The 25264-nt window shown below is 40.8% G+C and overlaps 1 protein-coding gene across 1 annotated transcript in view; it reads right to left on the bottom strand.

The window, feature by feature from the left end:
* The window catches only part of KCNQ1 (potassium voltage-gated channel subfamily Q member 1), a 557035-nt gene that overhangs the window by 355504 nt on the left and 176267 nt on the right, over positions 1-25264 (bottom strand). The window contains exons 7-8 of the mRNA XM_032770377.2: positions 2386-2496; positions 405-500 (exon numbers count right to left, since the gene is read on the bottom strand). Of these exons, the coding sequence (XP_032626268.1) occupies positions 405-500; positions 2386-2496 (207 nt within the window). The remainder of the gene's footprint in view (positions 1-404; positions 501-2385; positions 2497-25264) is intronic.

The following is a 25264-nucleotide window of genomic DNA, read 5'->3' as shown; positions in this document are numbered from 1 at the left end:
TTTTTTTATTGAAAATGCAAAATTTTCTGTAGAATAGACATTTTGGTAACTGCACAGCTCTAATTTGTAGTTGATACAAGATGAAATGAGAGTACTGGTGATCAGCTCTAACAACTCTTGTATCAAACAAACAACCATCACAGGATATTTTTCTGCAAGAAATTTAAAACAGCTGATCTGAACTGTTTGCACTGTCTTTTGTGGAGAATATTTCCAATTGCTCTGGCCATGATTTTCCCTTTAAGGATAGGATTTTCAGAGTCACCTAGGAGATCTGGATTCCCAATTAATTTTTAAATGGGAATTTGGTGTCCAAATCCTTCAGGCAGCTTTGAAAAAACACACATTCAGTCTGAAATAAAAGGGAGAAAATAAATGCATTTAAAATATAGCAGTCTAGATACCTGAATGAGAGATGCAGCAGCTGGGATTTGACGGTTAAAGTGTTTCTGTCTTTGTTTCTGTTGTACCTTCAGGGCAAAGCCTGAACCAAGAATTCCCTAAGGGAAGAAAGAAAATAAAGATCTAACATTTAGAAAAAAACATTTCAACACTCTGGCCAAATTACATCATATTAATAAAATTTTATTCGGTATCATAAACAACATAGCTAATTATTTGGGGGAAATGACTTAATATGCAGTAGTTTTCAGTCTCAGTTAGTATTTCTTCTTAGAACTTAAAATGTTAGTTCTTTTGTGACCTGATTTAAAGCCCATAAAAGTCAATGGGAATCTTTCGGCTTTGGATCAGCCCTCTAGAGAATAAGTGTAGATGGTATTTCACAGCCTGAAAACCACATAAATGCTTGTGCAGATGAAGGTCAAATCTGAAAGAGTGTCTTTACCTCAATTTGCCTACCCCTTCAGTGTGATGAGAAGTCCATGTATTATTAAGTCATAAGCAAGCTTTTTGGATGCACCTATAGTAGGAAAATTGGGGCCTATCATTCTCCACCAGTGGTAGCAGTGGTGGAAGCTGAAGTGTTTTCAGGACTCAGCTGAGTCTACCTCCATGTCATCTGACTTGACTCAAGAGCAATTAATATATGAGGTCTAGTAAACCATTCCAAAAGTAAGCGTAGTCCAGTTCACTTGTTTAGTTATCACCTCCTTTGTGGAGACATTTAACATAAAGTTTAACACCACAGTGGTAAAAACAACTGAGACCTGTTTACACTATGGCCTCTACCACTGTTACCCCTGGAATTGCACCACTAGAGAATAGTGGGTTCTAATTATGCCAGTGTAGGCAAGACAACAGGGCAGCTGGCTACCTTGGCTTTACTGTACTGAACTCTGCTGCTCATCAAATCTTCCAGTTAGAAATTAATAGGATATGCATTTTGTTCTCTCTGAAATTCATTTAACAGAGCTCACAGAGGTGATGACTATTAAACAAGAGAACCATGCTACAGCTAGTATTGGAATGATTAAGCGTTTGCAGTAGACCCAAAGACCCATTCCAGTTGTCTAACTACATTAGTATTTCTTTTTGAACATGCTCTTAAGACAAGGTAGAAGCATGCAAGGCTTATTATAAACCAATTATTATTACCAGGAGGACAACATCTAACTTTTGTTAGTTGTTCTAAGCAAAAAAACAGATTAATTATTTCTCCTTTGTATCAAAATAACACTGAAAATAAGTTTATTTTACAGCTACAACTAACTGGGAAATCTGGCAAGCAAGTTATAAGCATGTTCTTGAACATAAAGACATCAGAATAATTACTTTGAAAACATCTCTGAAGACATTAAATTCAGAAAAAAATCAGGATCAAAGAAATAGTTTTACAAGTCATTTTATTTATCAAAGATCATTTCTGAGTAATAGAAAGGTAGGTGAAGATAAGAATGGAAAAGAACAGACAAAAACAATGCAAGTTTATACCTGTTAAAACACTTCTATGCATATTCTAATAAAGGTTTAAATCTCCCGTTTCAGCAAAGCACATGCTTAGATTCATCCCTATCCAGCACAGTATTTAAACCCATTATCATCAATGACACTTAAGCACATGCTGAAGTACTTTTGATGCATTGGGGCTTTAGAAAACTAGAACATCAGCATTAGTGCACTCACAAAAATGATTACCATGTGAATTTAATGTACTGTACGCCTCTAAAACCTGAAGAGAAAGGTATTCTCATTTAAACTCTCATTTTCAGGCTAAAAACCTGTTTCAGAGAGAACTCTAGCAAATGTAGACTGCACCAAATAGAACATTGTATAAAACTAATAAGGAAACACAAAAATTCTTTTTAGCTACTTTTGATATTTTAAAAACATGTTGGCAAGTTGAAAATATTCATAAAAGATGCAATGGTTCATTAATTCATTTAAGAACAAACTGTCAGGAAAATAACCCATAAGAGAACCTACCGCAGGAAGGGCAAAAAATGAGATAGCAAACACAGAAAAACAAGATGCAATGGTCTTTCCTATCCACGTCTGAGGTACCTTATCCCCATAACCAATAGTTGTAACAGTCACCTGTAAAGAGAAGTACATATGGCATTACAGAAAATATTAACATAGCCTTCATTCATTTTTTGACATGAATATTCAGTTGATTACAATCAAAGATGCAAAATTATGCACAAGTCTATATTTTACACAAAGCATTTATTTATATTAAGAACTATACTATGTTGCCATTAAATTGTAGTGCTGATCAAAAGTTTTTCCACACACAATAAATGTAAAAAAGTACACTTTTTAAAAAAAATGAAAATTTCTGAAAAACCATTTTGTTTTCATTTGAAATTTTTCATTTAAAAAAAATATGGATGGAAACTTGATGAGAGTTTAGTCTGTTCTTCAGTTTTTTCTTCTCTCTTTCTATCCTATTTCTTGGTGTGCGTTTGCTATTTCGAGGAGGTTGTTTTCATTTTTTCATTTTCAAGGCTATTTGTTTTGTTTTTTGGGGGAAGGGGAAGAAAGGTTGCATTGACATGTTTAATTGATTAGCTTAGTCACCCATTGTAGGATTTTTCAAACTGAAGCTCTTCATTTGTGAAAATTCTTGTTTTTGGAAAAAATTCTATAAAAAGATAATGCCAAAGAAAAATTTGAATGCAAAAGCCCAGTCAGCTTGCATTAATGTGATTGCTGTTATGCATCCATCAGGTTATTCCTGTCTTGTAAAAGGAGTAACATCAAAGATGGGCAAGGACCTTGGGCCAGATTGTCAGAAGTATTTAGTTGCTTAATAATGCAGATAGAGTCTCAGTGGGATTTTCAAAAGGACCTAAGCAGGTTAGATGCTGTTGTGTTAATTTTGATAGAATAAATGGGTACAGAGAGTTAAAGGTCTTAGCATAAACCTGTAACTGTCCAACAATACACAGTTAAACAAAGTTCAGAGTAGTATCTGCATAGTTATTACATTGTACTGTATAAATATATAAAAATGCTCAGTATAATTTTCATTCTAGCATAGGTTGCTTGATTATTAAAAGTTCTGAGCACTCTAGCTCCTCTTGCTGAGCACTCACAAATTTTGTTGAAATCAACTACAGGAACCAGGCTTGTTTTTAAAAACTCATGGTAAAAATACAAATTAGCACATTTTTCAACTGCAGAAAATATTTATATCCATCTCCTGGTAGTGTGTGAATTGCACTTTGTTCACTCAAAATTGTTATTGTAATATGATACTAAAAGAGAAGCCAATGTTTGAATAACTGTCTGTTGCTAGTTTTATAGCACTGTTATTGGTAGACCAACCAAGACCTGCTCTGCTGCTAACTTAGGGCCTGAGGATCTGGCCTTATCTCAGGCATAACTACATTGCTTCACAGGAAAGACTGACTTAGGCCACGTCTACACTACGGGATAATATCGAATTAGCTAAAATCGGTTTTATAAAACTGATATTATAAATTCGATTTCATGCGGCCACACTAGGCACAGTAATTCGGCGTTGTGCGTCCATGGTCCGAGGCTAATGTCGACTTCTGAAGCGTTGCATTGTGGTTACTCTTCGTAGCTATTCCATAGTTTCCCGCAAGTCTCCCCTGGCCCCTGGAATTCTGGGTTGAATCATTAATTGTCGTGGGGTGGTTCTGGGTAAATGTCATGCAGTCATTCCTTCCTCCAGGAAAACATTGCAGCTGACAATCCTTCGCAGGCCGTTTTTTTCCTGATTGCGCCTGAGCAAGACGCCATAGCATCGGCACCCATGAGCCCATTCAGCTTTTTTTTTTCCGGACGTATGTGTATGAAGGCCGCGGACAGAGAGGCGATACTTCCAGCGCACCACAGCAGCATTCACTTGCTTTTGGCATGATGCAGCGATGTTACCCAGTCGTTCTGTACCGTCAGCTCCAGAAGTAAACTGGCATGAAATGACGGTTATCTCTCCCCCTTCTGTACTGTCCGCTGCTATCATAGAGTGCCCTGCGTGAAATCGGCCGGACAGCGCAACGCAAACAAAATTGGGATTGACTCCCCGAGTCACATCCCTCCTTATGCGTTCTAAAATAGAGTCAGTCCTGCTAAGAATAAGGGGCAAGTGTATTAGAGGACCAGGTTCAGAGAGGCACAGCTGCTTCCGTGTCAGTATTCCACAGGGGGTGCCCCTGCAACAACCACCCGTTGCTTCCCTCTCCCCCAACCTTGCCTGGCTACGCTGGCAGTGGTCCTGCCTTCTTGTGTCATGAAAGTAATAAAGAATGCAGGAATAAGAAACACTGATTAGTGACATAAAATGAGGGGGAGGCAGTCCTCCCGGCGCGATGCATAGTCCAGCAGGACAGTAAGCGGTGGTGGGGAGAGGAGCACAGCATGCTGCTTCTATGACCTCCAGCGCAGTACACGAATCCTTTTCTTTACCGAGGAAAGGGAGGGGCTGAAGCCTCCAGTTGCTATGATGAAAGCTAGTTATTAGCCGTTTCTGTCCTATCTACTGGGAGTAACGCAGGAATTGATGCCCTTCATGTTCAACATGTTAGATATCATGAGACGGGTTACTATCCTACTCAACCGTCTCCACCAGGGAGGGGGAGAGGGAGAGAGTGGATACTGCCTTCGCTGCTGCACAGCATTGCTCTACCAGCAGCTTCAGTCACAAGGGTGACATTGAAAGAAGTCAAGAAATGATTTCTTTTCCCTTTTCTTTCATGTGTGTGGGGGGGGGAGCGGGCGGGAGGAAGAAACTGGACCTATTCCCTAAGCACAGAACACTGTGTTTGAAACCCTACAGGACATTGGAGCTCAGCAAGAATGCAAATACTTCAAGACTGTGTGGACTGTGGATAGCTGGAGTCCTCAGTTGACCCCTCCCTCCATGGGTCCGATTTGAGTCCGGCTTCCGTGTTACGCTTGTCACGCAGCGCTGTGTTCCTGGAGATTTTTTTCACATGCTTTGGCATTTCGTGTGTCTGTAACGGAGCTCTGATACAAAGATTTGTCTCCCCATACAGCCGATTCAGCCAGTATCTCCCGTACGGTCCAGTGTGGAGCTGCTATTTGGATTTGGACTGCATCGCACCCGTGGCTGATCAGAGCTCACGCTAGGCAATACAGGAAAATGTAATTCAAAGTTCGCCCGGGGCTTTTCCTTGTTTAGCCTCCCGTGCATCCGAGTTCAGATTGCTATCCAGAGCGGTCAGTGGTGCACTGTGGGATACCGCCCGGAGGCCAATAACATCGATTTCCGTCCACACTAACCATAATCCGATATGTTAATATCGAATTTAGCGCTACTCCTATCGTCGGGGAGGAGTACAGAAATCGATTTAAAGAGCCCTTTATATCGATATAAAGGGCGTTATAGTGTGGACGGGTACAGCGTTAAATCGATTTAACGCTCTTTAAATCGATTTAAACGCATAGTGTAGACCAGGCCTCAGTTAAGTTCAGTCGATAAGTTCCTAATATCCAATTGGATAAAGCCAGTATTGAGGGCATATGCTAACAGGAGGAACTGATCAATGTTAAAACTTGGATTAAAGCATCTCTCTCTAGCAAGGATGTATAAACAGATAACAATTCTTCTCTTTAATAAAGAGTGTTTTCACGCACATTTGCAGTCTCAGAGAAAAATCCTCAGGTAAGAAATACATCGAAGTAATTTTAATAGGTACAAAATAAGTTAATTGTAGACTTTTTCTAGAGTCTCTCTCAGGAATACAAATCAGTCTGCCATCATTATCCTTTGGAAAACAGTGTGGGACTCAGAGCCAAAATGAAGCTAACATTCATGTAATAATCTTACAATTGAGACAAGGCTGCTAGAGCTGTGGTGGTGCAGGCAAGGATACTGAGTCAGCTCCTGTTGCCACTTTTCGTGGCCACACCTCTCCCTAGTAGCTCCTTCTGTAGTGAAGTTCCATGAATAAGGTACTTTCCATCAGAGTTATAAGTAGGGTTGCCAACCCTCCCAGATTGGCCGGGAGTCTGCTGCAATCAGCATCGATCTCCCAACGGCTATTGCAAGCAATCTGGGAGATATTAGGCTGCTAAAAGTCCAGTTGGTGGCGCAGTGGGTCTAAGGCAGGGTCTTTAGCCAGGGAGTCTCTGCACACTTCCCTCACCCTCTCCTGCACCCCAACCCTCTGTCCTAGCCCTGAGCCCCCTCCAGCACCCAAACTCCCTCCCAGAGCCTGCACTCCCTTCTGCACCCCTTCCCTCACTCCAACCCCTTGGCCCTAGCCTTAGGCCCTCCTGTATCCCAAAACCCTTATCCTTGGCCCACCCCAGAGCCCGTACCCCCAGCCAGAGCCCTTACCCCCAGCCATGAGTCCCTCCCACACCCAAACTCCCTCCTAGAGCCTGAACCCCCAACCCCCTGCCTCAGCTCAGAGCCCTCTCTCATGCTCCAAGCCCCTCAGCCTACAGCCAACCCCCTGCCCCAGCCCGGTGAAAGTGAGTGAGGGCAGGGCCTCAGAAGGGGAGGGATAGAGGCATGGCCTTGGGGAAGGGGTGGGGCAAGGGTGTTTGGGTTTGTTCGATTAGAAGGTTGGCAACCTTGGTAGGCCTTTCACCTAACTGGGCTTGATTAGGAATCTCTTATGAAAATCAGGGGTTTTATCCCAACTCAGCAAATGTCATGAAGAAAAAAAAATCCAACAGACTCAGCAGATCTATAACCCAACATAGCTGATTGTCAGCGATCTGTGTAGCAGTTCAAAAATATAAAATGGTCTAGATGAATTATGTCACATTCATTAAGATGATCACAAGATCTTTTGATCATGAACTGGATCAAAGGCTATACAATAAAGCCATTGACCATTTTATAAAGTTCTAATTTTAAAATTCCATAACAAAACAAATAAAAATATTTTTTAATGTAGATGTGGAACTGAAGAAGTCTATGGCTTAATTATAAGTACAGAGATTCACACATCCCATCTTAAATTTCAAAGCAAATTGGTTCTAACTCTCTAATCTGCAGTCAAGCAAATTAGCAAGTAAATAAGCAAAAATTCCTGTTCACACAATGGCTTAATTTCATCAATCTGAATAAAAAAAGCTATTAAAGCAATACTTAAAGAGTAAAAAATATTTTTCTTTATCTTAATACTAATTTGGGGGTTTAATTCCTCACAGGACTCACAAATTGAGTAGTCATCACCATAGTCAAAAGGTACCTCATTTATCAATGAGTACATGCATATTTGAACTGAAAAATTAGATAGTAAAAGCAAATTACAGCTAACAGATGTAGCCGCATTTTAAAAAATCTTAGCAAAGAAATTCAGTTTCAGTTCACTCTTTTTCTTCCCAAACTCTCAGGATGCTGTTTCCAATTATTGAAGGAAGGATAAAAGCCAAGAGACTACATTCCATGTCCACCTCTGCCATAGATTTCCTGTGATCTAGGGCAAGTACTTTAATTGCCTTGTGCCTCAGTTTCCCATTCTGCATAACAATGATCATTATAGTTAAATACCTCACAGGATGTTTTGAAGCTTGATTTATTGATATTTATACTGCACTTTGAAATCCTACAATGGAATATCTGCTTTCCATTTACTAAAACATTATGTACAATATAAAACCTTTTCTCAATACTGATGATTAACTACCTTAAAATTAAAAAGTCAAATCTATTTAGCTATATTAAAAGACATTCATGAGGCATTACTGTTGTTTCTGTTAAGTACTTAGTGCAGTAAGTAACATATTATGTCAGTTCTCCAAGTCACTATTTACAGGAAGTCAAGGCTTTCTCCTGTGCTCTGCAGAAATAATAGAATTTAATACAACAACAACAACAAACAACAACAGCAGCCCAGTAGGTATAAATTCAGCCTAAAAGAGCAATTAAAATTCTCACAGGTCTTCAACTCTCTTTACCAGTGCAAGAGCAACAATCTGAGCTTTGTTAGAACAGAATAATGGCTCATCCCAACATACAAAAACGCAGTCTTGCCAGGGTTGTGGTTTTCCCAAAATTCCAACTGCAAAGCACCCAAAAAAGCCAAAGCCAAAACTAAACAAGCCCCAAATCAACCCAACATCATCATCTGAGTGCCTATCAACTGCTCTTTTAAGATATATCAGTGCTTCTGAAACTTTAAACCTTCACCGACCACTTTGCAAAACAAATGCCCACCTCCCTAAAGACGATAACTGGACAAAACCTTTTCAAACAATTTTTTAATAGAAAAAATGCATATTTAACGACCAAATAGTTTCATGAATTCATGCTGATTTTTATCAAACAGTTCACTTTTTGGGGAGACCCTAAAAATATGCCTTGAACCCTCAAAACGTTTCAATATTTTCAAAATGAAATGTTTCAATTTTTCAGTTTGCAATGAATTTTTGTTTCAACATTTCTTTTAATTGTATTCATAATTTTAAACCAAAAAACTTTAAAAATTAATGTAGAAGGTTCAGCCACCTCAAGGGTGGGCAGAGCATAGCAGCCCTTCTGTCTCTGTCACCTCCTGCCTGCAGCTACTCAGTAGTCTGTTCTTTCTTGCAACTCAGCCCTCCATTTAGGATGCTTAGAAAATTACTACTCCTGGGGCAACAAAGTCCAAATGAAAACCCGAGATCTTAGTGACCTAGGCAAACCAAGAGCAGATCTAGGCTGAGGCTTTTGGTAAACTGGGAAACATTTTGCCCCTTTTTTCCTTTTAATGTTTTTTAAACTTTTTTTTTAAACAGAGGCTTAATTATTTGATTTGTCTGTCGGTCCATCTGTCCAACCAATGTTTCTGAAATCAGATAAAATAGAAAAATGAAAATTTCAAAATAGATTTGTACACGACAGCTAGATGATATTTCAGTCTGATTTCAAATAAAAATGCATTAAAATGTTAATTATAATTTTTATTATTACAAATCCAAAATCATCCATTACACTATCCTGCTTTAACTGCCATTATCACCACATCCAATATAGAAAGAAATAAGAAAAATCTTCAATGAACTTAACTTGTATTTATAAAACACCTGAATAAAAAACATTCTGTGCTCTTAAAACATGCCTTTTCTTGCTTTAAGTTTTGAAAATTCAGTCACTAGTTCTTTTAGATCCAGTTTTTCAGATATTTCATGCTCTGTTGACATTATGGCAAGTCCAACAAGTCTCTCTTGCACCATTGTTGAACGCAGATATGTTTTTATCAATTTTAACTTTGAGAAGCTATGTTCCCTACTAGCTGCGGAAACTGGCAAAGTTAAAAGAATGCATAGAGCTATAAAAATGTTTGGAAAACTGTTTGAGAACTTATTTTCACAAACAAACTTCAGTACTTCTTCAGGAGTGGAATGTTTCTTAAGTCGTCTTGAAAAAGCCTGAAGCTCACTACACAAATCCGTAGCATCAATGTCTTTTGAATTTTCATGAGTCAACGCCGACTCCAATTTTATACAAAATTCTCCTATCTATTTCGCTGTTTTCTTTTTCAAGCTGTAGATATCATATAGAAAGCCAAATACTGACTCTAGCTGCTACATCTGTTGAAATCTTTCCTCAACCGAGTGAATAGCAGTATCTAGGACTGTGAAGCAGAAATTCACTTTGAACCTTTGTTTTGGGTTCTGAATGGGTGCGTCTCGTACTTCATACAAAAACTGCTGTTTCTTTTGCCAAAAGCGAACTGGCTCTGGTTCAAATTCTGTCCAGAAATCTATTCAGCAAGCTCACAAGAACCTACCAGTATTCTTTCGAACCCTTCATCACTTCTGAATTCCTCCAGAATATTTTTAGTTTGCTGCAGTTTTTGAATAGCAGAATATATGTTCAAGTTCTTTTTCTGGAGCTGCTTACTAGTGAGGTTAATCTCAAAAAGGATATTATACCACAAAATGAGTGAAGTCACAGATTTGAACTTGGAAAGGCCATTTGCAAGAGCTTCTGCATCTGAACATGCCGTATTGCCAGATGATCCAGTAAAGGTAGTATCATCAGAAATTAGGGCATTATAAACGTTTCCAAGTTCATAGTGAAGAGGCTTCAAAGCACCAATGTAACTCTCCCATCTTGTCTAAGTGGTTTCACAGTTAGAGAATTCACATGGTAAGTTGGAATCTCCCAACGGCATGTTGAGCCTGAGAAAAACACACAAACATGTTGCACCAGGTCAAAGAAACTGCTTGCCTTCAAACAGCATCTAGCAGCATCATTGACAAACAAATTCAGAGAATGCACAGGAACGAAAAAGGCCCAAGGATTGATTTCCATCATTCTCCTTTGCACACCATTGTCTTTACCCTTCATGTCACCTCCATTACCATAGTCTTGGCCACGTAAATTTTCAACAGATAATGACATTGTTTCAAGCTCTTGTAGAATAGTTTCAGTCATCAATGCTCCAGTCGTCTCCTTCAGTGGTACAAAGCCCAAAAAATGTTCCTTTATGAGCACTTCAACATTATCTTCATCTGCAGACTTTTCCATATCCACAAAACGAATGATCATCGGCATCTATTCAACATGACTCACATCTGCTGTACAGTCCAGTATTATTAAAAAGCATTTTACAGAGTGGGCAGCTTCTACAATTTTTTTATGACATTTGCTAGGATTTGAATGAGTTCATTCTGCATATTTTTTCCTAAGTAATGAACCTGTGTTTCATAATCAGTTATTTTATGCAGGTGCTCCCTCATGACTGGATCAAACAAAGCTAGTATTCAACAAATTTTAAAAAGTTTCTGTTACTGGAGTGTATAATTTTTCATTTCTATCATGGCCATGGAATGCTAAATTTTGTCCACCAAGAACTCTCACTAAAGCAATCAGACACTCTAATATTTGTGGCCAATATTCTTCTTTTTCCTTGATCACATGTAAATTTTCTTTATCAATAGTTCCAAATGTTCTGTACTTCTTTCATGTGAAGAGAGAATTGAAGATATGTTTTTCCAGTCCTTCGAACCATTTTCAGTAAGTGATGTACCAATTGCTTGATTTCTAAATAATCTGCAGCAAAGCAAAACACAGAGTCCTTCGACACTGAATATTGTAACCAGTTTCAATGAATTTGTTCCCCAATAATAAAAAGATCGATGAATATTTGTGGCACCTCCTCTTGTAATGCTGAGCAGAGAAGTTTCTTTTATTTCCACCCTTAGGGAAGGGAAATTCATGAACTTGTTCGTGTCCATGTTCCATGATAATTTGCCGCACAGCATCATCACATCTGGGCCATGAAGCTGGGTCCCCATACTGTAACTTGTTTGTAACTGCCTCATCCTTTCTTTCTTCTACTTCATTTACTTCAATGTCTCCATGTGTCTCTGAAGGTGAATAAATTTTCTCCACTTCCATATCAGTCTGATGCTGTGAGCTGCCTTCATCTAGAAGTAAATTTCCATCATCTTGAGTTTCCAAACTGCTTTTTTGAGGATGTGAGCTACCCTCATCTCGAAGTAATATACCTTCATCTTGATGTTCCAAATTGCTTCCAGGTGGATGTGAGCTAACCTCCTCTTCAAGTAAAATTCCTTCATCTGGATGCTGTGAACTGCTTCCATCTTTATTTGGATTAAAGAGAAGATATTTCAGGAAGGATCCCTACTGTTTTGCTTGGTCCTTTTCCTTCTCAGCCTTTCGTTTATGATACTCAGTTCCTAAGGGTTTTCTTTTTCCTCTTTCTGCCATGGGGCATTTGAATATTGTTATGTACCAACTGTGCTCTCGACTGCAAGCATTATAGCATTAAGGATGGTGGACACACCACATGGTTGGCGATTTAAACCACATTGCAGCCATCCTAACACGTCTTTTCACTACTTAAAGGTTCAATGATTAGTAACATACACTCACTTACCTATTAAAATAGTTAGTTACAGCATTTACATAGACACAAAATGACCTTTTTCGATGTTATAACTTGACACTGGTTGTTTGGAAAGTTATCCACTTCCTCACAGTTACCCGCTTGAAGTGTGATGTCATCACTTTCATAGTCTATTAAGCGTTAACACTGTTACTTTTCTTTTATGGACATTATTTATTACATGTGAACCAGTTATAACAAAGAAAAGTTCCTAATTATACAGCCCGATAATAATGATAAGGTTTAATAATGCTTAAAGATACTCACATTTTGGATTTATAATGCTGAAAGACATTATTCTTTATTCTTTGACACCAAGAAACATAATATCCGACAGTATTCGCTCGTTTCTTAACCATCTACCTGCGACATGTGTTAAAATGACCGTTTGACATGTATCAACTCGTGATATCTCCTCTCTACGTGAATTTCTGGCTATGCAACCTTGATGTATATTTGAGGTAGGTATCACTTGCAAAGCAGCTCTTGCTGCTGGTGGCTGTGTTTCATTGTGGCTGAGTTATCGTTTATCAAAATTGCAAACTGGGTCATCTTGACCCTATGTCGCAATTTGAAAAAAAAAAATCGCTAAAATTTTATTTTTGCAGTAAATAAAAGATTTGACATCATTTCTCAGAAATGCAGAGAAATGAATTATAATTCATATTCCCTCTGTATGCACATGGGAATTGAAATAATGACATCTTCATTTCTCCACCCCCACATAAGACTTCACAACTGCTCTGTACTATGTACCAATGCATTTTGTGTGTATTTGTTGGGTGTTCTTTAAAGACCTTCTGAAAATAGAGATGCAAATCAATTTCTTTTTAAAAACTAACATTTCCCTCTACTCTTGTAGCTCTAACACACACACCTACTTCCCAAGTTCAAACACACACACACACAATGCCCTCCTCACCATCATATTTTCAGGCTGAAATTTTGTGTGTCAAGTTTCAGCCCTGAATGAAATTTTATGGCCACGTTATAATCCCCTAAAGAGTGGAATACTAATTTTACAGTTGTAAAATAAGGGTTTATAATGGAAATATTAACACAAGTTACAATAGAGCATTGCAAATGCATTGCCATAATGAAACTAAATTGATCCAAGAGCTTGCATATTAAAATTTCATTACAAATCAGCAGGAGAAGCTAACTGTTCTAATTAAGAACAAAATCATATATATTCATTCCTTGCTTCAGCACTTTGATCTGATGCATATCACCACAAGGACTGGTGTTAGGTATAATCTTATGTGCATTAAACACACATCAATAGTCTGGATTAGGGAACAGGGAGGGGAGCAAAAAGGTTGAGACTGTAACAAGGAATAGGAAGGTTAGTCAGTACTGAGGAGGAAAGTGATTGTAGTCAAGGGTACCTGGACAAATGGGGACATAAACTAACCAGGGACATAACTCTGTTCAAAAGAGTGTTGATAGTACCAGGCACAGAGCTGGACATTTACACAGTTGCAAAAAATAAATGTCAAGAATGCATGATCCAGAGAGATATTAAAAATGACAGATGCCATAAAAGTGATGGAGAAACACAAAAACAAGAGGTTAATTAATAGCCAAGCATTCAAGCAGTAAAGGAGAAATTTCCCCAAATAGAGGTACTTAGCAGCTTTGCCTCTTCTTGGAACTTGAGCAGAATTGTACTAGGCATTGCAAAGTACATGGAATGTCACTAGAGAATTGCTTTTCCTCCACGTACAATACCTACCATGAGTAAATTAGGTTACATTGCAAAGAGACAAGAGGGGTGAGATCTTTTATAGGAGCAACTTCTATTGGTGAGAAAGACAAGCTTTCGAGCTACATAGAGCTCTTCCTCAGGTCTGGGAAAAGTATAGATGTATTGCAGATGCATTCTTCCTCTAATCTACCTGAAGCACTATGGGACATCCAAGATTGCATCACACTGGTACACTCTCCATAGCTCATCTGGAATGAAACTATAGTCCCCTCCTTCTCCGGAGTCTATTGGTTCAAATACTCTCTTGTCTGCTTTCTCCACTGCCTGGCACCTTGCCTAATCACTTACATTTGTGCAAAGTGAATGTAAAATTACACCTTCTTGATTTGTTGATGTTTTACAGCCACTTTACACAGCGTAAACAACAGATTAGGCCCTGTATGCTCTTATTTTACTATACAGTATGAGATCTGCACAAAGTAGGAAAAAGCCCACAGCAGATACTAAAGAGGCAGATAACATTACATTTTGAAAGTACTGCAGAGTGATGTAATTTTTTCTTTCGTTGCAGTCCATATATTAAACACGTACATTATAGCACCCAATCTATCCCCTAAAAATTCCTGTCTCCACCCCCAAGTACATACATGTCCATTGCATCCTTTCAGGAAGAAGGATTTGAGTTATGTTCTCCAGATGAGAGTTAAATGTTGTGCACTACTGGACAGTAGAATTCTGAAACATGGTAAGACACTTGGCTTGCTTTCCTGTTCACTGCTGTTACATACATATTCCAATGCACTTCTTGAAGCATTTTCTTTTGAAAATCTAAGTCTTTTCCAGTCAGTCACCAGTTCAGCCTTATAACACCCCTCTGAGGTGGGTAAGGGATGTGTGCATATATATATGCATCACTATCTACCACGAGAATGTGTCTATCACTGGGGCAGACTGCAGCAGCTGTTCAAAAGTATACAGAAACACTTCCCACAGTTTAGGGTGGGAAGTCAAAAAGAATAACATATTCAACTGAAATGGCAGGAGACAGAAGGTATTTGCTTCAAATTAAATTCGGTCAAGATGCTCGAATTAGCATCTCTACTCTCATTAAAAGTATCATGATTTTAAGTCTCTTCCAAAAGACAGCGCCTCAGTGTCTCCTAACATCACACTTGGCATTAATTCAGAGCTGACTCAGAGGAAAGTGTGTCACCTTATCAATTATCTACATCACTTCGTACAAAACCTAGCTGTTCTTTATAGGTCTCCTATCCAAATAGTGACCATGTCTGAAGACTTAGCTTGGGAGATCTGGCAGCACAAAGAGGTATGCTAGAGTCTGAAAGCTGGAAATCAGATAAAAGCTTTGGTGCATGCACAGACAAGCCCAAAGTTATTTTCTCTGCACTGTGAAAGAGAGGCTGGTACAAGGTTTAACCAACTTACCTTCAAGAGAGACCTGATTTTTTTCCTTATTATTTGTAATGAAAGACATTACATAAAAATATGTTGTACTGTACTGTATTAATGATGATGCAGGGAAAGATTGAGAATATTTTTTGTTTTTCCCCCCAGAATATAAGGTGACTAAACTAAAGGAAATTAATCTTGACAAAGATTTTAAAACCTTACAGCAGGTTTCAGATTTATAAATCCATATTCTTTAAAAGAAAATTTTGCAAAAATGCATTGATGATTTATTGCTTACAGTGTTATGATTATTTTTATTCAGAAGTAAATGGCCTTATGGCTGTGCACACACACAGGCAGTAAAACTCACAGGGAATACAGGCAGCTTTGAATCCAAGCCTGATAATTATTCCATTGTTTCTTGTTTAGATTTTACAGTAAATCAATATCCACTTTCATTGTTTGAGAGACTGTAGCATGCCAACCCACACTTTTACTAATCAAATAAATGGGAAACAGTGGCAGATTTGCTGACCACCTTTAATCGGGGTTTATACACAAAGTCAACAGCTAGCACCATATACTGGATTTGAATTCTCCAGTGTTTAATTTGAGCACATGATTCTTGAAATCTACAAGTAACAGAGAATTTCTATTACCTTACTTTGATGATTTTGTGCAAAGCCCAGTTTCTGCATAAAAGACCTGTGAATAACTGCATTTAACATCTCTCTCGCACGGTTCTGCTGGCATGACCCACAAACAGAAAGTAAAGCAGCTAATCCTAGTAGTATCTTCTAAATCTCATCTGCAAGATCAAAGGAAATGTTTGAGGAAAAGTTCGCTACATATGAAGAGATTCTCATAATAGTTTGTGAAGGGTGTGAGGAAAATTCTACAGATAATTTCTTCCATTCCACATTTTTACTGTACTATACTTAATGATGTATCAATATTTATAGTGAAAAGTAAAACCCCAAATAAATGACTCAGAGTTAAGAGAAACAAGAAAAAGGGCAGTTTTATTTATGCAAGATAGTCAAGTCTCATACAGTCATAGATACATGAATTCCCAGGTCCAAAGGCACCATTGTGATCAACTAATCTGATCTGTATAACAGAGGTCATATAACTTCTCCAAAATAATTCCTAGAATAGATCTTTTAGAAAAACATCCATTCTTGATTTAAAAAGGGTCTCTGACAGAGAATCCACCACAACCCTCAGTAAACTGTTCCACTGGTTAATTACCCTCATTGCTGAAAATGTACACCTTATTTCCAGCCTGCATTTGTGTCACTTCAGCTTTAAGCCACTGGATCGTATCATACCTTTTCTCTGCTAGACTGAGGAGCCCATTATTAAATATTTGTTCTCCATGTAGATATTTACAGACTGCAATTTACTCACCCCTTAACCTTCATGTCGTTAAGCTAAATAGATTGATCTCCTTGAATTCATCACAATAAGGCATTTTTTCTAATCCTTTAATCATTCTGGTGGCTCTTCTCTGAACACTCTCCAATTTATCAACATCCTTCATGAATTGTGGGAGCCAGAATTGGACATGGTATCCCAGTAGCAGTCTTTCCAGTGGCCAAGAGATAAAATAACCTCTCCACTGCCCTGTTTATGCATCCCAGGATCGCATTAACCCTTTTGGCCAGTGCATCACACTGGGAGGTCAGGTTTCAGAGTGGTAGCCATTTTAGTCTGTATCAGCAAAAAGCCCATGAAAGCTTATGCCCAAATAAATTTGTTAGTCTCTAAGGTGCCACAAGTACTCCTCGTTCTTTTTACTGGGAGGTCATGTTCAGCTGATTAGCCACCACAATCCCCAAAGCTTTTTTCAGAGTCACTGCTTCTCAAAATAGAGCACCCCAACATGTATGACCTACATTTTTTGTTCCTAGATAAATACATTTACATATAATCCTACTAAAATACATAGTACTCTTGTGCCCAGTGTACAGGGGCGGCTCTAGGCACCAGCAAAGCAAGCACGTTCTTGGGGCAGACCATTTGCAGGGGCGGCAGGGATCCACCATGGGAGCTGAGAACCAAAAGGGGCCCTGGGAGCTGTAGTTCCTTGGTTAGCTCCAGTGGTGTAGCCAAGTTTTAAGTGTAGGGGGAGCAAACATAAAAAAGGCGCTCTCCCTTGGCTCCTCCTCTGGCCATGCCCCCTTGACTCCTCCCATTTCCCCTCCAGATTAACCCTGGGGTCAGCTCAGGACTCCTGCGGGCTCCCTGGGGGTGCGGATACCCTCCCGTCCCCAGGAGAGTCTCTCCTACCCAGCGCGCTCTGCAGGTGTCCCTCGCCGGGCTGTGCCACCCAGCCTCACCCACAGGGTCCTGTCCCCCCCACCCCAGGCTCCTGCGCTGTGCCAGGGCCCCCCATCCAGACAGCACAGCCTGCGCCCCTGCCCTGCGGGCTCAGCCCTGGGGAGCCCCTCGCCCGGACCCCCCAGTGCAAGGCACCGGACCCCCGCCACTCAACTTCCATCCTGCACTGCCGCCTGTACTTGGCTTGTTTCTGGCGCTCACTGCGCTTCACATGGGGCTTGCCAGCCAGGTGGCCTTAAAGGCTCAGGGGCCCTTTCGCCTCCCCCCACCACATTAGCAAGGGGTGGGGAGCGCTTGGCCGCCGAGCCCTGAGCAGCCGCCGCAGAAGGTGGCTGCGGCGATGTTGGGGCCGTGCTGAGCGTAGGGCACGATGGCCGAGGAGCCATCCCCCTCGCTCCTCCGGCCGTGCCCGCCGCCCCCCCATTGGCTCCTCCATCTGTGCTGCCGCCAGCACCGGCCTGGCAGGCGCCACTTCCGCGCCTGCTGCCCTTCCCTCCCCATGGCTCCTCCAGCCGTGCTGCCACCAGAGCCAGCCCGGCAGGCACAGCTTTTTGAAAATGTGCTGAGGGGAAGTGGCTGCTTCCCCTGAACCCCGCTAGCTACGCTACTGGTTAGCTCCCTGCCTATAGAGCCAGCCCTGGAGCAGGGAAAGAACTACATTTCCCAGCATTCCCTTGGTCACTACCAACAGGAAAGGAAGGGGGAGGAAGTGAGGTATCTGAGACCTCAAGCTGCAGTCTGTTGTGAATGGAGAGCTGCACTGTGAAGGGTAGGGATACCATATTTTAACATTCAAAAAATAGGACACTCCACAGGGAGGGAGGGTAGCCCCACCCTGCCACTATCCACTCCCTCTGACTGCCCCCCACAGAAACCCCAACCCATCCAACCCCCTCTGCTCCCTGATCACCCCCTCTCGGGATCCCTGCCCCTAACTGCCCCTTGGGACCCCACCCTCTATCTAAGCCTCTCTTCTCCTTGTCCGCAACTGCTCCTTCCTGAGACCCCCCCCAACTTTCCCCCTAGGACTCCACCCCCTACCTATCCCCTGACAACCCCCTGGGCTCCCATGCCTTTCCAACCGCTGCCTGTCCCCTGACTGCCCCCCCCCTGTCCTCTGACTGCCCCCTGAACCCCTGACCCATCTAACCCCCCCTTCTCCCTGCCCCTGTCCCCTGACTGCCCCCCCCAAACTGCTGACCCATCTAACCCCCCCTTCTCCCTGTCCCTTGACTCCCCCCCTACCTCTTCTCCAACTCCCCAGCTCCCTTACTGTGTCACTCAGACCAGTGTGTCTGGCTCTGCGCAGCACCAGACACACTGCTGCATACATGCTGCCGTGCTCCCCCGCAGAGCCACAGCCCTCTCCGCCAGCACCTGCCTTCCAGATTTTAACACCTCAAAATTCAGGAGTGCTCAAGCTCAGTTTGGGCAGCTGTTACTTCATTTCTTCCAAATCAAATATACTAATCCACTGTAACTTATAGAAAAAGTAGGATAAACTTGAGCAAGAAAAGCTCCTCAGTGGTTATTAGAACTGGAATTGCTATTTTCAACAGCTATTGCCTTTTTTGTTTGTTTGTTTGTTTAAAAGGAAGACAGTGATATTGCATTGGCAAATTCCTCATAGAAAGAAAAAGTAGAACAAAAGAATAATAAAGGCACCTCAACTTTTCCTCATTTACGTAGGACACTCTTATAATATGCATCCAGATAGCCTCCAATCACACAAGCTGAAAACTGTTCCACTTTACTGCAGTTCTGTAACCATATGGGAACCAGTCCTGTCTGTGTTCTGTGCACATCTAAAATTCCTGCTGAATGACCTGCCCTGGGAGCAAGTTACCAGCTACCCAGGACTGCAGCGGAAGAAGGGTGCAGATGGTGGTGGGGAGAGCCCAGGGCTGGGGTGGCAGGAGGTGTGTGTGGGGGGCAACGGTGGGAGGGAAGGGGGAAACCCAGAGCTGGGGCGGCAGGGGTGTGGGTGCGGGGAGAGAGCCCACGGCTGGGGCAGCAGGGGGTGCGGCGAGGAGCTCAGGGCTGGGACAGGGGACAGCCAAAATTTTTTTTGCTTAGGGCAGCAAAAAACCTAGAGCTGGCCCTGCCAGTGTACCAACTAATTCAGATCACTTTGTATCAGTGAAATGCCCTCTTCATTATTTACCATTCTCCCTATTTTTATATCATCTGGAAACTTTATCAGCGATGAATTTGTTTTCTTCCAGGGCATTGATAAAAATGTTAAATAACAGAGCTAAGGATTGAACCCTATCAGACCCCATTAGAACCCGCTCACTGGTGATTTCATGCTTGCAGTTACATTTTGAGACCTATCAGTTAGCCAGCTTTTAATCTATGGGAAAAGTTAATTTTATATCATTCTAGTTTTTAATCAAAATGGCACCAAGTCAAATGCCTTACAGAAGGGGAACAAGAGCCATGCCTAGAATTCAGGGACCTGCTTGTGACATATATTAAAGCAGCCCTGTTAGAATTCTAGCTAGGTCACAGTGAAAACTGCAATGTGGTTCATTTCAACCTAGTACAAACATCTTGACCCTACATAGCCCCCTCGTAAAAACAGTTCATTCAATAGGAAAATTAACCATTTACATTCAGATACTCAATTTATATAAATTGTCTTGGCTCCATTGAAGTTGATGAAATTATGACCATTTAGGATCTGGCCTAAAAGGTAATCAATTTTAGTTATAAAACATTTCTTTTCATTTCTTTATTGTTTCATTGAAATGGAAGATCAGTTTCTAAAAATTATTTGAATGCTACTAGCCAGAATTCTCTTCTAGCTCTTTTGTATCTTTTAACAGAATTGCAAAGATCTTGGAAGAAAGGTGATGATCTGAGTGCTCATTACACACAAAAGTTCCTTTATGGGTACTTTGCTAGCAAGAATTTTGAAAGAAACAGAGAAAACTGATCCCACACTACAGGTCTTTACTAAATGAGGATTAAAAGCCACTTGAACTGCCCATAAAAACAAAGTTCAGAGACAAGATGCATAAATCCCAAGCAAACAGCATTTTGAAATTTGAACTAATGCTCAAAAAACCTACAACACCTAGAGAAAATTAGGAGGGTGTGGAGGTAGGCTCAGTTTCCTCCCTTAGTATAGTCTGCAAATAACAAACGGAATTGTTTTTCCTTACATGTCCAAAATGAACTCAAGTTACAGTCTACTCTGGATTTTAAGATTGTATTTAAGAAGGCCCCCAAAAGATGTAGGCTCCCTTTTGTGTTCCAAAATTTATGCGCACCTGCCATTAAATGACTAGAGTGGATTAAACCAATTTGATCTGTGAAGACCTTATGCCCTGATTCAGCAAACCTTTTATGCACTGCTTAAAGTTAAGTCTGCAAGGAATTCCCACCCTAGTTCAGCAAAAGCACTTAAGCGAGTGCTTAAGTCCAACTGAGTTTCAATGGAATTTAAGCAAATGCTTATGCATTTGGCTAAACAAAGATGGTATTACTTACATGGATATGCTGAACTGGGCCCTCAATGTAGAGAAAGATAGCAGGCAGGTAGATATTAAGAATTTTTTTTTTTTTATAAAAAAGGGACAGAGACCTCTTTCAACGAAATGAGACACCTGGCAGACAATTGTTAAGAATGCAGTTCAAAGGAATCTGTGCACTGTATTATCCATGCAGAAGTATGTTCAATAATAGATCAGGGCAAATAGTGTTCATGATCAGAGAGGGTAGCCAAGTCAATCTACATAATGGTTTTCCTGAAGGATGTTTGCTCAGATGTGGGGGATGGAAATATTGTCTCATGGAACAGATTTAAATTTTTATTTTATTAAATAATGCTTATCTTAGCCATATCAAAAGCAGAGCTCCCTAAATCTGCCCCAGGCTGGGTTCAGTTTAATGGCTAAGGAAGAAAGACACAAACAGGCTTCTTGAAAGTGAGATTTTTTTTCCTGCATTTTCTTGAAGCCATATATTAAATATTCAAGATTACAAATCAGGATAGGAACAATTGTTTAGCCACAATAGTTTAGATTTTTCCCTCTTATATTTTTCTCTGTGTTTTAGATTACGGTATTTGTATTTTATATGTAGATAATAAAAAATTGGTAATACATAAGTGACAGTACTTTTCTGTCAGAACATAAGTTAATTGGCAGAACGTAACTTAAACAGCATCTGCTTGCCTCCAAAGCTGAACTGACACAGCAAAAATTGTATACAATGCTGCATGTTACCTTCAGGTTGCTCAAGGGAGGCCACAGACTAACAGGTACAGTATGAAGTACTCATGTAAATTCAAACTAATAAGAGGAAGGTTTTGCAGCAGAAGGCCCAAGGAAAAGTATTCACCCTAAGATAGCAACATTGTGCATTCTTTCCTTATTTTTGTCAAAAGGAAAAAAATCCCGGCTGTGATAAAACCAGAGCACTTCTTACTCAGCACTCGCCATGAAGAGTCTTCTCAACTGCACCAGGGTTGCGTGTGTGTGTGTTTAGAGAGGTGACAACTACATGTGAGATGACCCAGATCCTTGATGGCTAGCCAAGGCAAAGACTATTGGCCCATTAGAAACACCAATTGGGAATGTTTCTCTCGTGCAGGGGAAGTTCTGCCCTATTTTAAATAGATGGAGTCAGATTTTCAAAGGAGCTCAGAAAGTTCGGTACTGAACTGCTTTGAAAAACTGGCTGAGAGTGTCAGAGCTGGAGCTGCTAAGCTCTTGGAAATCTGGACTCATTTGCTCATACTATCATCACTCTTCATCAGCCTCCCTGATCATCCTCCTGACTCCATAGGTGTCTTTTTTTATTGAAGGCATCAAGAACATGGTGATGGAAACCAGATTTCCCCGATTCCTCTTGGTCTTGTTTTTTTCCCAATCGGGCCATGGAACTATGGGCTTGCCTAGCTGAACACTTAGTTCACAGCAAGCATTGCCATCTGGGATCCTTGAAACGGGAGTAGATTAAAGCACACTAGGGAGCTTCACATGGACACAGTGCACAGCAGATTAGTATGGGGCAGACTTACATATCAGCTTGCTGTGAGCTAAGTGTTTAAGTAGATAAGCCCTAAGACTGTACCGATACTTTGGCCAGCAATTACCTCCTAACAATTAACCTGAACCAGGTGTCCATATAATGTATTTAACATACTTTTCTTTCATTGCCTTTACTGGTTTTAAAGCAAGGATGCACAGCTACTGAGATCACATAAAACTGTGAAAAGAAATACTTTAAATAAACTAAAAAACCTTCCTGTTCTGTATTAAATCTATCAGCAGCCATTGACAACACTGAGCTTGAGTCTACTGAATCACTTGCAGGGTCTTGCAAGGATTGAAGCAGCCCTTCTTCCAAGAGGGATCCAGATAGCCACAGGGCCGCCCAGAGGATTCAGGGGGCCTGAGGCAAAGCAATTTCAGGGCCCCCTTCCATACAAAAAAGTTGCAATACTATATTCTCATGGGGGCCACTGCGGGGCCCAAGGCAAATTGCCCCACTTGCCCCCTGTTATAAAGCCTCTGTCCCAAATCTGGACCTTAGCGTCCAAAATATGGGGGCTAACATGAAACCTCCAAGCTTACTACCAGCTTGGATCTATTCTCGCTGCCACCAATCAGGATTTTAGGGCTCCTGATTGCCCCCAAGTCGCCCCAACCTATCCCTGGGGGACCCCCCAAGACCCAGAGCCCCTGGGTCTCCCTATCTCATCCCCCAGTTTCCCTCCCTTTTCCTGGGTTAGCCAGAGCGATGCCGTACTATGCTCCTTGAATACAAACCGCGAGGGTAATTTACCTCCCCTGGGCTATGCATTCAAAGCTAGTTCAGAGCTAACACAAAGAGGTCCCCCTCCTTCTTCCCGTAGCTGTAACTAGAGAAAGGACTCAAGCATAGTCTTAAAAAGAAACTTTATATAAAAGAAGAAATACAATATTTAACTTAACAACTGCATTAAGAGTTCAATACAGCGGATATTGCTTATAGAAAATAGGAATAAACAGTCTGATTAAAAATAGCCAATTAATCAGTCCAGCAAGCTTCACATGTAATTTACAAACAAGCATTATAACAGCCTATTGCTTTGCTGCCTTTGTACTCACAACTGGTAGGTAGCAGGATAGACAGAAGATTGAGACAGAAGAAAAGTTGTTTACTCACAGCCGAGGAAAACAAAAGACAGGAGAGAACAAGCAAAACTCCAGAGGTTCCCAGCCCTTACTTCGAAAATCCGGTTCTGATTGGTCCTCGTCAGGTGGTTTGCTGTTCCCTTTGTTACCCTTTACAGGTAAAAGAACTTAACCCTAGCTATCTATTTTATGACCCCCTTCTTCCCCCCAGGTGGCCCTGGAAAATAACATTTAAAAACCCCTTCCGCATCTCAGAACAAACCCAGTTTTGAGAAAACTTCTTTTCAAGTTCACTTTACAAGTACACTGGTTCTCAGCATTCAGCTAGTGCTAAAAGGCACTAAAAGCTCATTAAAGAGTTGGGACAAAATTTTCGTCAAAACTTTTTTGCATCGAAACTAAGGGAAGTTTAAAAAACAGAAAAAAAAATCACGGGACAATGTCTGCTTTTCCTTCAAAATCTGTTGTGGCTTTTTTAATTGAAAGCTTGAAATTAGTCTGCAAACATGAACATGGTTTGGGGTTTCAGTAGGCTGTGGCCAAATATTTGGTCTTGCTGTGTTTGATTGTTTAAAAGAAACAATAAAAAATTCTGGCTTAAAAAAAAATCCAAAACTTGAACCACCTCAGCTGTGTGACCAAACGCCTGGCCCATCCAGTAGAGATTTTTCCAGGTTTCTGAAACTCTGCTTTGGCTTCTTGACTCATAATCTGTCTCCAGTAACTTTGTGGTTCATTTAGTTATTGAACATAGGAACGCGCCTTACTGGGTCAGCCAAAGGTCCATTCCAGCCCAGTATCCTGTTTCTATGACACGTGGCCAATGCCAAAGTTGCCCCAGGAGGGAGTGAACCCTAACAGTAATATCAGCAAGGAGTGGATGGGTGAGATTCTGTGGCCGCGTTGTGCAGGGAGTTCAGACTAGTGATCATAATGGTCCCTGTCTGACCTTTAAAGTCTATGATTCGTAGGATTTCTATAAGTGATCCTTCTCCTGGCCATCCATTCTCCAACCCCTCTGCAAACAGAGGCTAGGGCCCATTGTCTTACCTATCCTTGGCTAATAGCCGATTAATGGACTATACTCCATGAATTTTCTGTTTCTACATTACTGGCTCCCGGGTCCCTCACAAACTGGGAGATGTTACTATGGGTTTGTCTTTAGTAATAGCTTATGTATATACTCCACACTGAGAATTGAGCTTTTCCAGAATCTGGTGATGAGCCTTATGTTGTGAATAACTGAATGCTCAAAATAGCACATGCATAGTGAATGGCACGGGTGCTAAATTAATTAACCAGGTCTCAAATGGGGGTCAGGACCCCTCAGGGGGTTCACAGGTTATTACTGGGGGTCGCGAGTTGTCAGCCTCCCCTCAAACCTTGTTGCCTCAGCATTTATAATAGTGTTAATATATAAAAAG

The sequence above is a fragment of the Chelonoidis abingdonii genome, chromosome 4 (genome assembly GCF_003597395.2).
Source record: "Chelonoidis abingdonii isolate Lonesome George chromosome 4, CheloAbing_2.0, whole genome shotgun sequence".
In the NCBI taxonomy this organism is placed as follows: Eukaryota; Metazoa; Chordata; order Testudines; family Testudinidae; genus Chelonoidis; species Chelonoidis abingdonii.
The sequence above is the reverse complement of the archived record's forward strand: the minus strand, read 5'-3'. Positions and strand labels throughout refer to the sequence as shown.